Consider the following 20,266-nt stretch of genomic DNA (forward strand, 5'->3'; position numbering starts at 1 on the left):
AATATAAAACCTAAAAATTATCACAAGTAATCACAGTTAAAATAATATCAAGTGTACTTAGTAACCTAATAGATAATAACCTATGAATACTAAGTTAAGCAGAACTTACTATCTACCCTTGGATCCAAACCACCCAAAAAATAGTAGCTATCGTATCCTTCTGCCTTTCAAAATGGGTTTGATGGTGACGCTCTCATTCAGGCCATAGCCCATATGAGAGCCAAGCCTCAAAATCCATTTCAATTCAGCTTGTTCAGTTAGGTTGTATATATCACCTAACCTAACATCAGGGTATTGAATGTGCAATACCTGAAAATAAAATTTATGATTGGAACCTTCATGAATTATGTGCTTAGCTATTACGCTATACTCTTGGCCTCTATCCAAGCAGTACATGTGGTCTCTAATTCTTTCTCAAGGTTCTATTGGTTTTACCAATATAGAACCTAAAGCATACTTTACAGTATGCGACATATACCACATTACGAGTACGACAATTGCTGCTGTTCTTAATCTCCCATGTAGAAATATATATATATCAGATTCTAGGCTTACAATGCTCAGTAAAGCAACCTGACATTATTATTAAACATAAGTAGAAATATAGCCTTTGCCAAATAAGTGGTCTGGCCAAAAATGCCAAATTCCATGAATATTCCATATATTTCCAGTACTCAGATAGTCCAAGTCTGAGGTTTACTTGTATTTTTCCAGGAAAAAATGGAAAATGAAAAATCACTGCGTCTGATTTTTGGGTCCTCAGTGGAGTGGAATACACAGCATACCTCTCTACCTCTGAGCGCAAAAAATCTGGACAAAGCCAAATATAATGGGGAACAAAGGTCCAAAAATAGGAACAATTTTTTAATGTTGCTCCTATAAACTTAGAAGGTTGATAGGATAACAGCTTTTGCATTAACATGCATTTTCTGAAGGGTTTGAAGTCTGAAACTCAAACTTCTGTCATTATTTAGTGACTTTAATCCTCAATGATTTTCCAGAAAACATCAACTTTTATGAGGAATGGACCAAAAATATGAGGCAAAAATCTGGACATTCTACTAAAATCTGGAGAGTTGAGAGGTATGCTCTACAGTCAATGCAGAAGTTGTCTTGTTCCTAAAAGTAATGGTGTAACTACCCCTGCATCTTGGGTAGTCACATGAATGCACGGAAGTTCTTTCTCTTTTCCCATGAACAAGGAACCTGCCCCCCCCAATATGAAGAATTGGACATCTTACTCCAGTACTTCTCCAGGGATTCTCCAGACTGCATGCGGTTCAAATATGTAGACAATGAGACAACACAGGTAACAAAGAACACAGCTGTCTTTGAGTGAATGTCTTTATCATCACAAACATTGCTGGTTTGAGGGGCAACTAGAACTAATTACATGCTTTTATGACATATGATAAGAGATGGTTCTTGAAAATTAGCTTCTTTAGTTGAGCAGATGGATGACAAAAATATTATAAAATATTCCCAAATAATGAAACACAACATGAGTGGAAAAAGTATAAAACTCTTACAAATTCTGATGTCTTTTTGGTGTTAAAGGAATCTGTTGCTTAATAAAGCCTTATAGCACTGAATGTTGTAACACAAACTTTAATACAATATATTATTTTGAGACAAGCAAAACAATACTTAGAATGAAATTTACACTGCTATAGGAGGTTTAGAAAATGAATACAGCTGGTGAGAAGAGAGTTTTTTTTTCACATGACTGTTTCAGTGATGTGATTGATGCGTGTATTGTCTAGCAATGCGAGTAGCCTTTCTTCCTTTTGGAAAACTTAGGGTGATGTCTGCTTAGAAGCATAAATGATATGAATAGTCACAATTACTCCTTTTATGTAAGAACATGCCCACACGTATGAAATTATGTAAGATCATAACTGAATATAATCATAAGAATATGAACTCAGCATTTTTTTGTCAGAATTCATAGCATTGAATGTGCTGGTATAGTGTTTTCATTTGCACTGTTCCATGTTGGTTGAGCTGTATGCTAATGTGGTAATCTGGAGGGAGTGGCAAATGCTAATTAGTCATGTGCTCTTCTCTGGAAATCCCAGTGACCCATGATTTTTACACAGCTGTGCTGTACAATTTTCGACTGTTGTAAAAAAAAAAAAAAAAAAAAGTGAACAGCATCAAAATGCATCAGTGACCCATTCTCTCCTATGAATACAGTTGCTGTGCAGGTAAATTCAATGAAGACTCTGGGGTGAGAGTGGGGTGTTAGTCTGAATGTTTATGTTCTGTAAGGTCAGGAATTAAACCAGACTGTGCATGTGCATGAGTGTGTGTGTCTGGATAATCTCACTGGGGGGGTTAGGTAGGAAGCTAAAATTGTGTGTGTGTGTGTGTGTGTGTGTGTGTGTGTGTGTGTGTGTATACACACACATGGGTGTTTAAATGTGTGTGTGTCAAATGTACACCTATTACATGGTGTGTGTGTGTGTGTGTGTGTGTCTGTGTCTGTGTGCATGTACACACATGGGTGTTTGAATTTGTGTGTGTATGTGTGTGTTTATGAGTTTAGGTGGTACCTTTGCCAATGTGATAAATGGGCCATCAGGAAAGTGCTATTGCCATAACATCTGACAGTGTTAATGTTAAGCAAGGTCCAGTCAGAGATATGCTAATGAGCTGCTAATGAGAGCTTTCTTATTGCAGTCATAGCTGTCTCTGAATTGCATTTTCTCACTGTCATGTATATCAACCTATCTGTAGCATGAAATTTACAAGATCAGTAAAGATGTTTGTGAATCCTAGGGGGAGGTGTGATGTACTTGGTATAAGTACACAGCTATTTCTCATTGGACATCTTTGAGTTACAAAATAGTCATATATGATGCCATTTCAGGTCTCCACTTATGGCATACAGAAGAGTTAATGCTCAATTTTGTGGCATTTGGAAATTCCTGGCCCATGACTAGAAATAGGCACACTTGTCTTATCAAGCCAGATTGACTGCATGACACAGGCTGATGATATCACACAGGCCAATAATATCACACAGGCCGATGATATCACAAAAGCCAATGATATCACATGCTCCAAAAATGGAGTCCCAGACAACTGTATCCTGCTCTCTTTCTCACCAAGAACAGCAGAGCACATGAAGCAGACCATCTGCTCAGTGCAGCTGTTTGAAGCAGGACCAGAACAACATGTGGCAATTTACTGTTGCGAGACAAAAATCTAGTATTCCATCATGGAGAAAATGAAAACAGAGGCAGCCATATTAGGAGTTATATCACCTCCGTCTTTTAAACATCCCTATACAAATGAGAATACTGGGGCAGTGCTCCTAACCTGACATGTTTTGTTTGTAAGAACCCTATCGCTCCTGAAATTATTATCAGTTGTTTGATTTCTTGACACAGTTAAGTCATTTGCCAGACCTTGGACTGCTGTTTGTAATGGCAAAAGAGTCTACCTGCCTTTGTGGACACCAAGTGCCCTAACAGCCTCAGTCATATTTGTCGCTGAGCCTGTATTACCAACTGAAAGATGAATGTTTTGAGCACATGAGGGAGTTATTTATATTCCTTTTATTTTGTCTGACATGGAGCCCACTCATGTGGTATGGACTGAGGCTTAGTGCTTTACTTATGTAAAGCAGTTGCTTCATCAGTGGTTGTGAAAAATCACTATTCAGTACCCAACTTGGTTATTTGCTTTCAGTTTTAATTTGGGAAATAGATAACAAATGCAAAGTTTACAAAATTAGATGCACCATCAGATTATGATACGAGTGTCATATCACCTTAAATAGGTTCAGAGGTAAATACTAGGCTAAAAGTCTGTAGATTATAACAGGTCTAGACAACAGCCAGAGATCAGAATCAAACCATGTACCTTGCAAAATATACTGTAACCTTAACCTTATCACAATGCCAGTTGCAGTAGTAAGTGCTTCTGTTATAAAGTTGAAGAAAATAAGAGCAGGTGCTGTGCAGCCTTGCAGTGCCTGCCTTTATTGATATTGTTTTATTCTCAAGCTTCCCGTCACCCGCATGATTGGACCTGTGGCTAATCAGCTAACTAAGCTTTTGTGTTTGTTCTGTTCCAACACTCAAATGGGTCTGGCTAGGATGATTAATTTGGGGACTGAAAATAATGTGATTGTCAATGTTCTGCTATATTTGGACTTGCAGTGATTTTTTTAAGTTTTATTTTCTGAAACTGTAAAATTACAGTCTTTGACTCATGCTGTGTAAATGAATAAAGCATTAGTTATAGTTTACAGCCACAAGAGGGATAAAGCTGGAGTTGAACTTTAATTTGATTTTAACAAGAAATATGAGGATGATTGTGCTTTTGCATACTAAATGTGTGTTAAACTATAAAACCCAGATTATGATTACACATTTTATAGCTAGGAAAACTAGGCGATGTACTTAGTTGTACTGATTCAGCTTACCGTTTTACATTCTACCTTTCCAAAATCTCATGAGCTGCCTGATCTCCATTATTAACTAAGGCGTAAATGCATGTTGCATTTTATTCAAATTATAAATTTGCATCATGACATACAGGTTTATGCATTAGATATGAAAGAGTTTAATTAAAGTTCAAATACATGTAACTTGCATCTGCTGCCTGTGTACTAAAGTTTTGCACTGAATTGTATTATTTATTATGCTACAAAATATCCTTTAACTGCCTTTTGCTGGGATAGTGTGTATTGGTCAATATTATTTCATATTGGAATAAATTCTGCAGTAACTTTCACTAAACAGAATGATTTGAGTCACTATGCATTCTTGAGCCAGTGTGCTGGACTAGATTTTTATCTTCAGAGGATATCTGCATATGTCCCATGCTGCCTTCAGATGGGGAGGTTTGCAGCTAGTTGTATTCAGATGTTTCTTTGTTCTGATAAGGTTGCCGTTGTTGGTTTCTATAAGTGTTTGCAGTGTGACTCTTCTGCTCTTTTGCAGCCCCTAGGTATTGCATCTTACTCTAAATTCAGGCTTTAAATATTCTTTCACTTCTCACACTTTACAACACACAGTGTTGCAATCATATGCTTCACTGGCAGGTGGCAAGTTGTCATCTGTTAGAGATGATTTTTTTTTACTCTTTACAAAGGTCTTGATACTATATTTATTGTCAGGACACCTGAGTGATTCAGCTTTATCATTTCTTCTAAATATATTGTATGCCAAATGGTACTTTCAGCAGGTAATTCAAAAATAATGTATCACTTCCTCTAATCATTTTTTATGTGAAGACTGTTTAGATGAATAAATGACACTTTGCTGAAAATTGAAAGTCACTGAAATAGGATAATAGTGTGTGGAGGCAGAGGCCTGCCCCCACATATGCTATACTGGTGCAGAGGCAGTTTACCACCCACTAATATAACAAACTGACATCGTAACAGCCTCACAGGTAGGATATGCAGTGTCTAGTTTTTAGACGCTACCCTTACCCACCCAACTTCACTGAACTGATCATAGACACCTTTGTTTTCTATAATCTTAAAGTGTTTTAGGCAAACTTCAGAATATTGTACTTTCATATGAGAGATTTATGTTGCATAAGGCCATTTTTGGTGGTGATGGCAGTGTGGCATTTGAGAAATGATAGCATTTTTCTTTTTATGAGGGTAATATTTTTCAGCCTTTTTGTATATTTCTGTAAGTCATGGAGGGTTCAAATAATCATCTTCCTTGTACCAGGCAGTAACTGTGTCTTGTAAATGGACTTGGCTCAGCATACCAGGCAGGGATGACAGTTATCCAATTTGCAGCATATGACTCTCCTCTCCTGGAAGAGTGACTAACCAGTCCAATAAATCAAAGTGAAGGTAGAGGAAACCTTAGTTAAGTAACATCTTATGGATATTGGGGGCATAAAACTCTTGTGTTACATTGCTGTGTCCATGGATGAAGTAACCTTGTGATACTCTTTGAAGGCTGTTTAAACAATAGTGTTGTAAGTTCCAGCAGAGACTGTGGGACACACAGTTACACAATGACTCTCAGTTAATAGTATGTGATATAGCAGTCCAATTAGCCCTCGATAGTCTCATTATAACATAGCTTAGTAACGGACAATGAAGGCTGGGGTGTATAGTACGCCAATGACTTACACAAAGTCATGCATGCAATACTGAAATGGCTTCTAGTAGAAACTGAGGGTCCTTAACTACTGTATTCCTCTGGTGGTTCAGTATACAATTGCCTGGTAATTCCCACTTGAAGCTAGGGATATAGTAACTTAGTAACTCTTACTGGAAGCTTGGGGATATAATAACCTGAATACTTCTTTTGGAGAAACGGGAATAAATTGACATTGACTTCCACTGGAATTTGAAGTAAAGGAAGTAGCAACGAGAGAATTAATTCACCCAAAACACTTAACTAATAACAGGAAAACAGGTTGAAGAGAGTCCACACACCAGGAGGGAAATTCAGTCCACTTTATTCACCAAGAAAAGCACATCTGTTAATGGCAGGTCAGTTAAATCCATGAATCTATTCCATTCTTTCTTAATAAAATTGTTGAATGTATGAAAATCAGCATTAATCTCCATACTAAAAACTCCGTTAAAATCATCAGAACCCAGTTTAATGCACTCATGCTCACCATTTGAAATAAGCTACTCCAGTTAGTGTTAAAAGAAGCTGGGAATGTAATAATTAGGTGATTCCTAGTGGTGGCTTTTGAAGAAACATGGTGTATCCAAGTGAAAGCTGAAAAAAATTAAGAACCAAACGAAAGTACAAAGCCGATATAGTTCATAGTTCATAGTTTAGTACTAAGCTAACTGCCCTTGGGAGCCATTTTAAGCCTAGCCAATTATCCCTTGTGAGACTCAAACCCTGCACCTTGTATTTGCAAGGCAAACACCTATAGAAAACAAATAACCAAACAAAACTGGCAGAGAAGAGCAGACTGGAGAGGAATACAAATAAAAAAAAATATGGTTAAAAGTTAAGCACTTTCATTCCTGTTCTTTGGGACTTCATCAGAACTAAAATGTATACTGATACTAAATCAATTTATAACTAAAACACTTTCAAAACAAACAATGACCAAAAGGAATCCATTAAAATTATCATGAATCAATTTCCTACCTTCTTGTTATTTAAAGAAACATTCACAATTAAAATTGCATTATAACTGCAGTCCTATAAAACCAATTACATTCTTGATGTTAACTGCTAAAATATACATAATAAAATCAATACAGTCCTAAGACTTTAAATGTTTAAAAAATATAAAATAAATATTAAGATATTTATAAAAATTAAATAATGTTGTCACATGTATCCATGTCTCCATCCTTTGTACTTTTACAGTTTGGCTGCCCTCAACTTTTATAAACTAGCTATTGAAATATCCTCATTCAATCCTGTTTTTTCAATAGGATCTAGCCTCAGCTGCCATAAATGCTCCTTGTATTCCAGGGTATATTCACAGGGACTGTTCCTTGGTGTTTTAACTATCAATTCCAAAATAAAACTATAAATTCTGAAATAAATGTTTTAAATGAAATCCATATCTCAGTGATAATTATAAAAGTTAAGACAGAAACAATATGTACACTGACAGGTTTGATTAGTGTTTGTGGCAGTTTGGGAGACACAGCCAAGTAACTGGATGCATAAGACCCCATTTCTCCATGATCTGCTGTTTTGATATTGAAAGTGTATGCTGCAACAATACATCATTATTAGCCATTCACGTAGGTCAGACCTCTTCTAAGTGATGTTAGCAGATGGGATAGCTTTCTTGAAGACCCAGGGAGGTCAAAATTGTGATCCACATGTCCTGCAAGTATGTAAGCCAATCACGCCTAACATAATGTGTTGCATGAAGTAATGTTCATGATTTTTGTACAAGTTGTAGGCTGTTGAACAAAAGCTGCTGTAGCATTTATGTTGTCTTTGTTTTGCTTTATTCGTTGCACTAAAAAAATGAGTTAATTCATCATTAATATACCTGGATTGTGTAATATAGTCTGAACATGTTGTGTTTTATTAATTTATTTTTGTAGTACCTTCTTTACAGCCTCCAGTAACTGCAAAGGGGTTGACATTTGTCAGGTCATGTATTCTGCATTATTTGGAGTGATGATTAGAACCATCTGATCTTCTTCATCCCTTATGTAGTCCTTGTTGCATATTACTGTGGTGCAGTCTACAAGATCAGATTATAAAGGAGTTTAGCATTTAGCTAAAATGGTTACGCTGACAGCTGGCACAGAGGATGAAAGCTTGTTACTGAACAGCTTGGTGTTGCAGAGGTGCAGAATTTGAATCTTTTGACCTTCATTTACTTTGTGTGCGACACTGAGAAAGTCACTTAGCCAGACAGTGCTTTGGAACAAGTGTGAATTTAGACTAAGCTCTTTACGGGTCTCCAGTACTTCATACCTAGTAACTATGAACCTACTGTCAATGTTTGCCAGTTATTCTCTGTTGCATATCTTATCAGGTTTAGGAAATGTTGGGGCAATATCACCAACACACCATTTTTAGTGTAACATAGGCAATTTATCCTTCAAGGGCAGCAGACACTGCACTTGCAGAAAAAATATTTGGAAAGCAGCTATATTTGTATAAGTAATAATTCTTTTCAATGTGGAATCATTCAGATAACTTTTAGTTCTACAAAGATTATGCAGACTTAGTATATGTTATCAGGTGGTTAATATTACTTATGATCTCAAAAATACTGTTCGGTTTTAACTGTGCTACACATTACTAGATTTTATGGTATGATTCTAATAATCTTTATACAGTTTCATGTAGTTCATTGTAAGTTATCAATAAAGTACATGTAATGTATTTCTTCATAACAATAAGGGGTGTACACAGTTAACAAATAAGCTGTAGCTACTGGTGGGGGGCTCTCTGTAAATGTAAGTACCTATTGCTGTTATCATCTGGTCAATTTTAAACAGTCTTTAAAATGGCTTTGCAGGACTTGTGTGTGTGTGTGTGTGTGTGTGTGTGTGTGTGTGTGTGTGTGTGTATGTTAAGCTGGAATGTTTTGTCTACTGCGCATTTGTGTGAAACAAATATGAAATATGTGACTTTGGTCATTATTAATGTTAATTGTTTGACAGTGACATCTGAAATAGATGCAGTCACCAATGGAACTATTAATTCCTGGGTAAGAGATAAGACTACGGCTAAAAATGACTGACCCTGCTAAGCTGATAGTTAAAAAAGTTATTAGTCTAGCTTTGCGGGACTACTGTAGCCATTTTTATTGCAATCAGACAATAAAGCGGTCATAGTTGCTTAAGTAAAGATATTGGTGGATTATAACAGCATCTGTTTAAGTGGCTTTTTATGGTTGAAATGTTCTGAAATGGACACTTTTGCCATTATTGTTGCATACGTTATGCATCACTGCTTACTGAAAAAAATATTCAAAAGTACAAGTTTAAAACACAGTCCTACAAGTGTTACTGTATTAAACAAGAAATATTTAAAAATCTCAGGAGGGTGAATAAAAGAGCACATGCATTTATGCATGGTCCTAAAATGTGTGCAGAGGGCCCATGGTTTGAAAACAGCCTGGGATCTGATGTTTAATGAAACTTAATTCATCAATGGCCAGATGCCAGATGTATTTCCAATGAATGTGTTTCAAATGAAGAGAAGTTTAGTGTTGCTCATCCTAATTCTGTTTTCAATGGAAGACTGTTTTGTTTTGTTTAGCAAATGGCCCTCGGTGTTTGTGATATAAAATTTGAAATACAAGCTTAAAATTAGATTCTAATATCTGTAATCATTGCACACTGATAGGTGAGAGCAGTGTTTATGGTAACTAGGGAAAGACACCCAAGTAATAGAATGATGCCATGGCTGCAGTGGGTCCATTAGCCTCTCTAGGTTCCCATTTGACCATAATACAGCTCTGACTACCTGCTAGTAAACTTCACCCTTTAGTGCTGATGTTGAATTCTTCAGTCTCCGCTTGTATTTATGTCACTATGTGCAAGGGAGTTGATAAGATAGAGCACATGAGATCACCCTGAGGTACTTGTCTCTGCTGGGCCCATTAGTCTAAAAAATTAGTTAAAAATTAAAATAAAAATGTCATGGAATACACTCTTACCTGGCTGCACTTTTTCTATTTGTTCGATATTTACTGCATTATAGTTGCATTAAGGAAACTACAGCAGATATTTATGAAAATTAACTTTGACATGAATGTTCCACACCTTTTAGCAGTTTTGTCAATCACCTGTTCTTTGAGTTTGTTGCAATGGCTCACAACTATTGAACGTGTTTTCTCTGCTGTTCACTGAGAAGGACTACTTTTCACTTTTAGGGCATGTGCTTTGTCTACCAATACTGCATCTATGTTTATACCTGAGATGTCTACCTGACTAATTATTACATCTTACTCAAGCTGCAGTTATGATATTATAATAGCCAGAAATCTAATAATAGACTGTCTTTGTCCTCTCCCACAGGCAGTACAAATGCCGTACACACCCTGAATCACTGTGCTCTAGCGGACAATATCACACGTGACACTTCAGACTGGTGCAGTGGGAGAAGGAGAGGTTTGTTACTGTGTTCTTTTGTAAATTTTACCAGCTTGACCATTCTGTGAACATGCAATGTATGCAAATAGTGGACCAAGTCAAGATTCTTCCTTTTAGAGCTATCTTGCAATGAATTCTATCGCTCATGTTTATCCCAACACAGTCAGTATACCAGGACTGCAGTTCTGCTTTCTTCTAGAAAGCACTTCTGCAGCAGATAGCAAGTTGCATCCTCTACCAAAGACAGACCTCCAGTTTGGGCACTAAATAATGCCAACTCCAACCAGATTCTCAGGTAAGGGACCAACTACTTGACTTATGGTCACCTACATCAGAGTCAGAACCAGTGGGGGTTGCCAAGCTGTTTGGTAGAATTAATGCAAACTGCTAAAAAGAATGTCTGAGACCTTTTGTCACATAAGAAGTATATGGAGCACAGCATGCAAGGCTATGTTTCACTAAAACTGTGATTAAATGATATAAAGAACAATATTTGAAATGACAAGATGATTTTTCATAGTCAGTTTGCCTGTGCTCCACTAAAAATAATTGTAAGTTATTTCATCCAAGCAATGTCTGTTCATATATCTTCCTTTTGTTAAACTGTCTTTCTACCCTTCACCTATATTTGTGACCTTTTCTTCTACTTATTAAACCTTATTAATCATTTTTTTTCAGCAGTTTCTTACCCATTAATTCTGTGCCATTTCCTAACATATTTCATTCCTTACAGTTGCAGTTATATTCATTTTCTGATAGCAGGTTTCTGTTTGCATTTGATTCCTCTTTCAGTTCCATCATTCTGGATTGTTTTTAGACTGTGGTAATATGCATTTACTTTTAGTTCCCGCAAGAAATGGAAACCAGTGTTAACTGTGTCTGCTAAACGTTATGCATGCTGTCATCTTCTGCCTGACTGTTCACATAAGTGCAAAGGTATGCTTATACAAAGGCACACAAGATGCTAAATTATTTCTCATAATAATGCAATATCAATGCACTATGCAAAACAATCATGTTGTGCAAAATTAACTAATTTGTTATACAATGACAGAACACTAGGAAGATACAAAATGATATGCTTGCTCCATATGCAAGGATACAAAGCAGTGTAGAAAAATATAGCTGTGTGTGTGTGTGTGCGCTCATGTGCCCATATATGTGTGTTGGTGTGGGTATACATCCTAATGAAGAAAAATCTTCAGAAATAGATTATTCCATTAAGATAATTACCTTATAATGATTAAATAAAATAAAAAAACAATAAATCTACCATATTCTGGGCAGTGAAATGAACACATTCTTTACAAGTAATAACCAGTCTGAAGGCAATCAGTAACATTTTAATGTACAGCAGTTTCAATGACACATTACTAATACTCTCATGTTATGATTTGAAATTGCAGCTGAAAAAGTTAATGAAGACTTCTATGCCAAACGACGACACCTAGCAGAACTGGCTGCTAAAGGAAGCCTTCCATTGCACCCTATGCGCCCACAGCGCCATGAAGATGGACCATACAGTCTTGATCGAAATAGCTCAAAAATAAATGGAGAAAAGTCCAGAATAGCCAAAATGCATTCACAACCACAAGTCTACAACATAACGTACAGAACCTGGGACCCCACTGACCAGTCATTAAGAAGGCAGGTGGACACAAACAGGAAGCATGGCACACTGGAACCACCAGTGAGTGACCGCTTTGGGGCACGCAGCCAGCACTATCTGCCCCCACATCCCTATTTTGTGACAAACAGCAAAACAGAGGTCACAGTCTAAGATGTGTTACTCCTTGCAGGAGGGAAAAATAAAAACAAATTTCTTTTTTTCTTTTTACTTTTTTGTTCTTTCTTACTGGTGACATGTCAAATGTCAAGTGCAGTAGACGGGTAAAGGACCTTCCAGAAAGGGTTGACTCTACTAATTCAGCAATACACTGAAGGCTTGTTTGGAAACTTCATTTCTGCTCCAAAACTTAAAATCTTGATTTTATACTTGGACCGGAGTAACTGCGACAAGAAGCAGCACAAATGAGAGACACCTACTTTAGCTGATGACCCGTATTTGTCTAACCTGAGGAACTAAACAGTAATAAGCTTATTTTTTGTCCTCATTTTTGTATTATGTACACACTGGTAAAAAGCCAGGTAACAAAACTCCCTGATATAGGCTTCACTGAAATTTGCTTGTATCATTCTAGGTGAAAAATTTACAAAAATAGGATGCTTCCATGTAAAATTTAATATGTTAATAAAGACTGTTAAGATCTGGAAGGGAAAAACATCTGATAGAAGGCGACTTGTAGAACAAACCACTAACAATAGGAGGAAGTCAAGAAAAGCTCTATTTCAAGATCTCTTACAAAATACAAATGAGTTTTGCTGTATCAGGAAAATAGGTGGACACGTGTTAGTACATAAGTATCCCTTTATCAACCATAATTGAAAACTGCATATATCAAGAGTTTCATGAAATTAGATGTTTCTTCTGTATACTTGCTTTTTCAGATAATGCATTATGTGGGCTGTGCCTTTTATGTATTACTGGTGTTTCAGGAAAGTCTTGTTGTCTACATAGAAACATTCTCATTTAGATAATTTTCTTTTACTTCATCCACTGTATTATAAACTTTTTTTGTGTTATTATTCATCATTTTACATTAGTGTACACCTGCACTTTCTCAAGGAATACTGTTGTCCAGTTTGGTTTCTATATGCATCCAGAGCTAGCTGAGGGAAATGCCAGTGGTAAACAAACTGCGAGCTGGTTCGTAACCTTGAAAAAAGTCTTCAAAGGGCATGTCACTAAACAATAAATTCCACTCTGGATAAACTCTGTGAGTTAGCAATCGTGCATAGTATCAATTTCAAATACATTTAAATAGCACACATTAGACATTCAAAGTCATTTTAAAGTTACATTACAGTCAAAGACATTCCTCACTTCCAGCTATTAGGATGTCAGCAGCTAAAGCAATAATTACATTTTCACTGAGGCAGTAATGTACCTTCAGCTTTTATTTTAAGCTAGGTGAGAGAGAGCGAGACAGTGTGTCAGTTAACAAAGATGCAAGTACAAGCCTCATTTGAGTACCTACAATAGTCTGACCTACCTTCACAAAAATAGCATGTTACTGCCCTGTGTGATAAAAACACCCTCTGATTTTGTTATCAGTATTTAAGTTATATGTATGGTGTTTGAATTGCTTTTTTGGGCATGAAAGACCATCACATATTTTTTTCAGAATCTCACCTTTTTATAATTTAAAATCACAAGATAATTAAATATAAGAGGAACTGAGAAAGAGTACTGCTTTGAGGCTTTTCTTTTGTACAGTATTTTAATATTTTTACATCTGCAATGTCAGCTTCCATAGCACTTACAGCTGCTGCATGTACTCGAGTTAGTATAATATTGTTTTATTACTTTCTGTCTTCAGTAACTCACATGGTAGATGTGCACATTCACAAAATTAGACACAGTTGTAGGTTATCAGAGCTGACATAGTAAAATGCATGGGAGTTAGTTGCATAACTTTGTTGATGAAAACAGAAGTCATGCGACTAATGAGAGAGCTAAAAAACAAAGACACAGAGACCCATGTTTCTGTCTGTAGTAAGTGGCTATGCAAAGATGCTCTCTGTACTCCAAAAGGGATAGGACGTATGTTCATACTACATTCTTTTAAAATTTTCAGTTTTTTCAGAGCCGCTATTACCATGCTAAGCATCTAAAAGCTCCATGTACTACTGAAATGTTTGCCGCTGCTAAAATCAGTAGAACTAGTTGTCACATTGAAATGAAAGCTATACCAGCATTTAAGAATTGGCAGATTATCCTGGTCTGCTTAACCCCACTGTCCAAGACAAAAGGGATCTTCCTTAACCAAGAGATTTTTTCTAAGCCTTATTAGTAACTGCCTTGTGTGTACCCCATACATTTCTTTATTTTTCACAGTATTCAATCCACTGCCTCCATAGGATGGTTGTTATAAAGTATGTAATATTTGCATAATCCTTTTTTTTTTTAAGTGTGTTGCCCCACTTCCAAATTGTGTTTCTTTCCTTGAGGTATGTTAATATTTTTGTTTTGCCACTATTTTACTGAACATGACCTCCGGATCAGACCCGGTCCCCCTCCAGATTTTTTCTTCTTTTTATCTCTGTAACTGCACAGAGTATTTGACTTGGATTCTTACTGAAAGACAGCACGTTCTGGTTTTCTCTTCCTTTGAAACCTGATTTATAAGGAAGCCTCCACATTGCATCATAACATTGCATGCCTAGTTTTTAACTAGACAAGGCCTCTTTTAATGATTGTTATACTGGCCAGAATGTGTGGTTGTCTTCTCTTTTTAACCCAGATGTCTAATTTTCATTGTTAATGAGCCAGATTCCAAAAGTGACCACTTACAGTGAGAGCAGGTCTTTTTTGGATCTAGCCCACAATTTGTTATACTTTGCAATCCTTACTTTGTACAACCTTTTGTGCATCTGTTCATCTGTGATTTTTTTTTTTCTTTTTTATACAGAAAAGACATATTCTTTCATGAAGTTGTGTAGTTATTTCTTATGAAGATACTAAAGGGACTGCATTTAACACTGGGATTCTTCAGTAAAAACTTGTCTTTCTTTCAGGCAGACTCCAGTTATTTTTATGCTGTATTGGGTGATGGATGTTTTATTAAGACTACCAGCCAAGCATGCATTCAAGGGCTGGGTAATATCTTTAGTGACCTTTTCTGGAGTGCAAGGTCCAATATACCAAGATAATCTCTGAATAGTCCTTATCTATATCCCCTTACAATCTCTTCTCGAGCTGTTTTGCAACATTGTATTCTGAACAACTCCACTCATGAAAAAAGGCTTGTTCTCTTCTTTAAAGTCCCCTTGACTCACACTAGATTCTTCATTAATTCAAATGACATACCATCAATAATACAGTTTCTTCTTCTGCATAACTTCTGTTAACACAGTCACCATATGCCTTCTGGGAACTCAAACAGTCTGTTTAATTGGATAATGAAATATGTTTATGTTTCTGAATCCATAATTAAATAAAAAGAAAATGAACACAGTTAACTGGATGTAATCCAATACATTTTCTTGACTACTTTAATAAAATGCTGTCAGAAATCTGGTGCTGTCGCCCTGGAACAGTTGTTCAGAAACACCTTATATAAAGTACCACTCCTATATTCAGTTCTATACATTTCATGTAACTTGTTGATCTCTTATGTGTTCTTGAGGAACTACTTCTAAATTATTTACGGCCCCTAGAACCAAAGAGAAGAGCTTTAAAATTAGCTGTGAATCGGCCATGACTTCTACCTCTTTAAGCATTTTAGTCTTAATTAATTTTTCTAACTTTATTATAAAATTAACCATGCCTTTTTCTCTGTAAACAATTTTTAACCTTAGAAATGGGGAATAAACATGGAGCCTGTATGAAAAAAAACTGCCAGTTTAAACCTATCAGCCTACCTTCACCCCAAGAAACACTAAAATGTGAAGCAAAAACATTACTGTTAAATTTGTGCCTACTATCCCGTATGTATCCTGGAATGTGTAGGTATCCCCTATATAACACATAAGGGGTACACAAGGATAGAAGAGCACACGCATGACTAGTGAAGAGGTGCTATCCAAAGTCTTAATTATGTCAAAGGATTTTCCATTCAGGACCACTTTATAGTTGAGATTATAACGGATGAAGCAGAGCTACTGCTGTGGAGAAAATTCCACCCCCCCCCCCATATTAATTCTTTGATACTTTTAATTTGGTACTGAATTGATGATCAAATGGAGACTTGGTATTATAAAAATCAGCACTAAAGCTTTTTTAAGTTTACCTCACTAAAGCTGCCATCAAAGGTCGGTATTGACCAATATGTATGGAGTACAGACGTCACATGATTAATATGTGTTATATTGTCTGGGACAAAGTACAGGTTTTCCTCTTGAAACAGACAACTATCATTCCTGTGACTATTTCTGATAAGTCACATCATTGGCATTTATAGTTTTTCTATAAACCTCCTCTACTACTGTATCAATAAAAGCCCTTTATTGAACTGTGGATTTAATATCTGTCAGTACATTTTGAAATGTCCCCCTCAAGTTCATGAGCCACTTGATTTTGATAATCTCTCTAAATGGGATTACCCCAATTACATGAGCTGGTTCAGTTTTTAAAACATGCAGGAACATGTTACATTAGGTTTCCTTCCTGAGCATTATTCAGCAGAACCCATCAGCATTATTTTTCAGTAAGACAACCAAATACCATACTATGGAAGAAGCTGTTTGGTACATACAGTTCAGGACTGTCACTTCCAAATATGAAATAAACTTGAAATTATTTCTCTAAAGCCAGAAAAATAAATGAAAATCTACTAGTTTTTGATGCAGAAAAAAAGAGAATTCCAGTAAACCGATTAGCATGCATCTATTCAAACCCCCCTTTTCCCAATTTTGCCCATGATGTTGGGGTGTCACTTTTTTCATATGTGACAATCATCTCTTGCTAATGTTTACATTGCTGATGGCTAGCCTTACTGTACTTTTTCTGTCATACCACACATGCATTCATACAGACATTCACACCTTCAGCCACTGTACAGTTCCCCTACTGCATGTCTTTAAAATGTGGGAGGAAACCAGAGCACCTGGAGAAAATCCAAGCAAATGCAGGGAAAACATGCAGACTCTACACAGAAAGCACCCCAGCTGAGAATTAAACCAGAGAGTCTCTTGCTGTGAGGTGACAATGCTACCTACCTTGCCTCTGTGTCCATTAGCAGATCAGCAAATTACAGTTACACTTGTATCTGTACACTTTACTAGCAAATAATATTTGCTATCAAATTCAAAATATTTACTTTGCAGATAGAATGTCATCAGAAACTGGTATCACCGGCATTTAGTCCTTTTGGACAGAAAGAAAAAGCCACCTGTAATCCTGCGTCACGTCCACCTGATGTGTTTAATGCTGCAATATCTGCTACTGCAGTCCTCTATTATGGCACCCATTCAAAACCTCCTAGCCTTTCAATAGGGTGAAATGGAGTCTCACACCATCTACATGTCCTACCTGTACAGACTCAGAGCCCTGATGCTGTATGTGGTATTCAACAGACTGCTAACAGGTGACCTGTGTCTGGCATAGAAGACATCCTCTGAACCATTGCTGATGGGTTTACTGCACACCAGTTAGCATCAGAAATACTTGGTTGAGGAATCTCAAACTCTTCTTCAACATCAGCAGAATGGTTTGGAGAGATATGCATATCTCACTGAGGATACCGCTACTGTGGAACATTCTCACCATCTACATAAAATAAAGTTCATCCCTGTCCATATTCAAGCTCAACTTAGATCTATGGATGGGAAGCAGAGACTTTACCACAAAGATACCCCCTGTACAACTAATGGACAGATGCAGCTCCTAAATGCTTTATGCATATGATTCCAGGTATTCTCGTTGGGCTAATGTATAACTATCAACCATGGGATGGTTAAGACAAATCTTTAAAAATAATGGTATATGTTATTTTGTGCACAAAAAGGGAATTGTCTTAGGCTTAAAATGCTCGGCAAGGGCAGCTAGCTTAATACTTACCCATGAAGCTATAAACAATTAAGATGCAAATGTGCTTATTTACCCTTTCTAAAAAAATCCAAACAAACTCTGTACATGTCTCATAACATGACATTAAGGGGGTATGGATTTATGTAGCTTAAGAATTGTATGCAAAACAAAGGGTCCATCCTGGGGACTCAGAAGAAACCTACCACTGTTAGAAAGAGCTGCAACCAAAAGGGACTGTTTCCATGACTGCAGAAAATACAATTTAGAGACATTGTTAGCCACAATGAGAAAATACCTCATTATCAGCTAATTTTCATGTTTCTAAAATGCTATTAATTACCACAATTGCAAATCAACATTTTCCAACAGTAGTCACCACTGGTGGCCCATGCATCACATTGGCACAGGCAACCCCATTCACACTCCGCACACATACACTCACACACACACACACACACACACACACACACACACACACACACACACACACACACACACACACACACACACACAACAATATGCCCCTTTACCAATCCATGTGTTGAGAGAATGCCTCTGATGTCTCTCTTGATTTATGTCTCTTCTCTCATAAACTGGGAATCCTAACACTCAGTCAATAATGACAAACAATTGAGTTTATTTCTTATTGTTTGTAATGTACTTTATGATGGTAGACCTGTTGTTGTACTAACTTTTTAAGTGAGTTCACTCCAAGTAATAGTTTAAAAGTGTCCCTGATATTACAGAATGCTCCTGATGTTACCTCTTATCCATTTCCTGTTGATCACAGCTCAGTGACTGCTGCAGGCAGTGAATAACACCAGACATTAGAATGTCGTACTACCTATAGTGTGAAAATATGGTCTAATGCAAGCCTTCCTCGGTTAGTGTAGGGATAAAGGCCCTGGGTTGTCAAGCTGCTTTCTGTGCCAAGGGTGAAAACTTCAAAGTTTCTCCCACTTTACTTTAACTTGTTTTTATTTATTAATTTTAAGACACACACACATACACATACACACACACACACACACACACACACACACACACACACACACATATATGCACACGCGCACACACACACACATATAAACACATGCACACACACACGCATGTGAGAGCAAACACACACACAACCCCCCCACCTTAACACTCACCCATACTAACCTACCCTAACGATCCCTTAACTACCCCCTTCCAACTGCGACTATACACACACATGTGCATGCACACCTGATGCCACTTATCCCTCTGCATGCACTCACACATGAGACCACACACATACACACCTGCACACACATTCCACCACTAGCTTGCCACTAACGTTCATATGTTTACAGGCAAGTACTAGGCTAGCTGCCCTTCCTTGGTGAGAACAAAACACAAAACCAATTGTTTGTGGAGTAAATACCTTACCCATTATGCCAACTCCCAACTCCCAAACACTTACTTCTAGAGTGAACTCTCCAATTGAAAGCAGTGGGTGAATGGGAGGTTTTGGCTGTGTTCATTAACATGGCTGACAGAGGTAACTTATGCTACCAAGCAATGCTGCGTTAATACCTTAGTGCAGACATTTCTGGGTTGAGAGCACATAACTAATTAGCATGGGCTGCTCCTCCAGAATGTCTAACTAACATTTGCACTAGACTGCAGCCACACATGTGATAGGGCTGTTTCTGAATCAGAAGTAGTTACTGTGTGGGAGAACATGAGCTTACCGCTTGTGGCAACTTTTTTGGACACTAACTACTGTGCTCTCACTATGAGCATTTTACTTTGTAAGTAATGTCAAATCAATTCTGGCATGTAATAATGTTGGTAATTTAACTTGGATCTGCCTGTACTACTTAGTAATGTCTGTTATCACTTAATAACTGTAAGAACTTCTGAACACGTGAATCCATAGGTAAAAATGATTTCATCCTCCTTATTCCAGGTTTAATGATTTTTTTTTCTTTTTTTACTTAAAGTCGGTTATGTCAGCTGTTCCAAACTATACTGGTTACAGTAAAGTGAGTTATTTCTTAAAATTAGAAAACTCACTATCAAATTCAAAATCACCCGCATGCTTGACAAAGGGTGACCTAAAGTCAAAGTTCACATACAGGTTTTTCTTTTCAGAAAATGATGCAAAAGTCTCA

At 36.9% G+C, this 20,266-nt stretch overlaps 1 protein-coding gene across 1 annotated transcript in view; it reads left to right on the plus strand.

Annotated features, from left to right (window-relative positions):
* The window catches only part of LOC122816414 (protein shisa-9-like), a 79,912-nt gene extending 61,156 nt beyond the window's left edge, over positions 1–18,756 (plus strand). Inside the window, exons 2-3 of the mRNA XM_044089184.1 lie at positions 10,460–10,552; positions 11,941–18,756. Of these exons, the coding sequence (XP_043945119.1) occupies positions 10,460–10,552; positions 11,941–12,314 (467 nt within the window). The 3' untranslated portion in view covers positions 12,315–18,756. The remainder of the gene's footprint in view (positions 1–10,459; positions 10,553–11,940) is intronic.
* The last annotated feature ends 1,510 nt before the right edge of the window (positions 18,757–20,266 follow it).

The sequence above is a fragment of the Protopterus annectens genome, chromosome 12.part0 (genome assembly GCF_019279795.1).
Source record: "Protopterus annectens isolate FY-2018-M chromosome 12.part0, PAN1.0, whole genome shotgun sequence".
Lineage (NCBI taxonomy): Eukaryota > Metazoa > Chordata > Ceratodontiformes > Protopteridae > Protopterus > Protopterus annectens.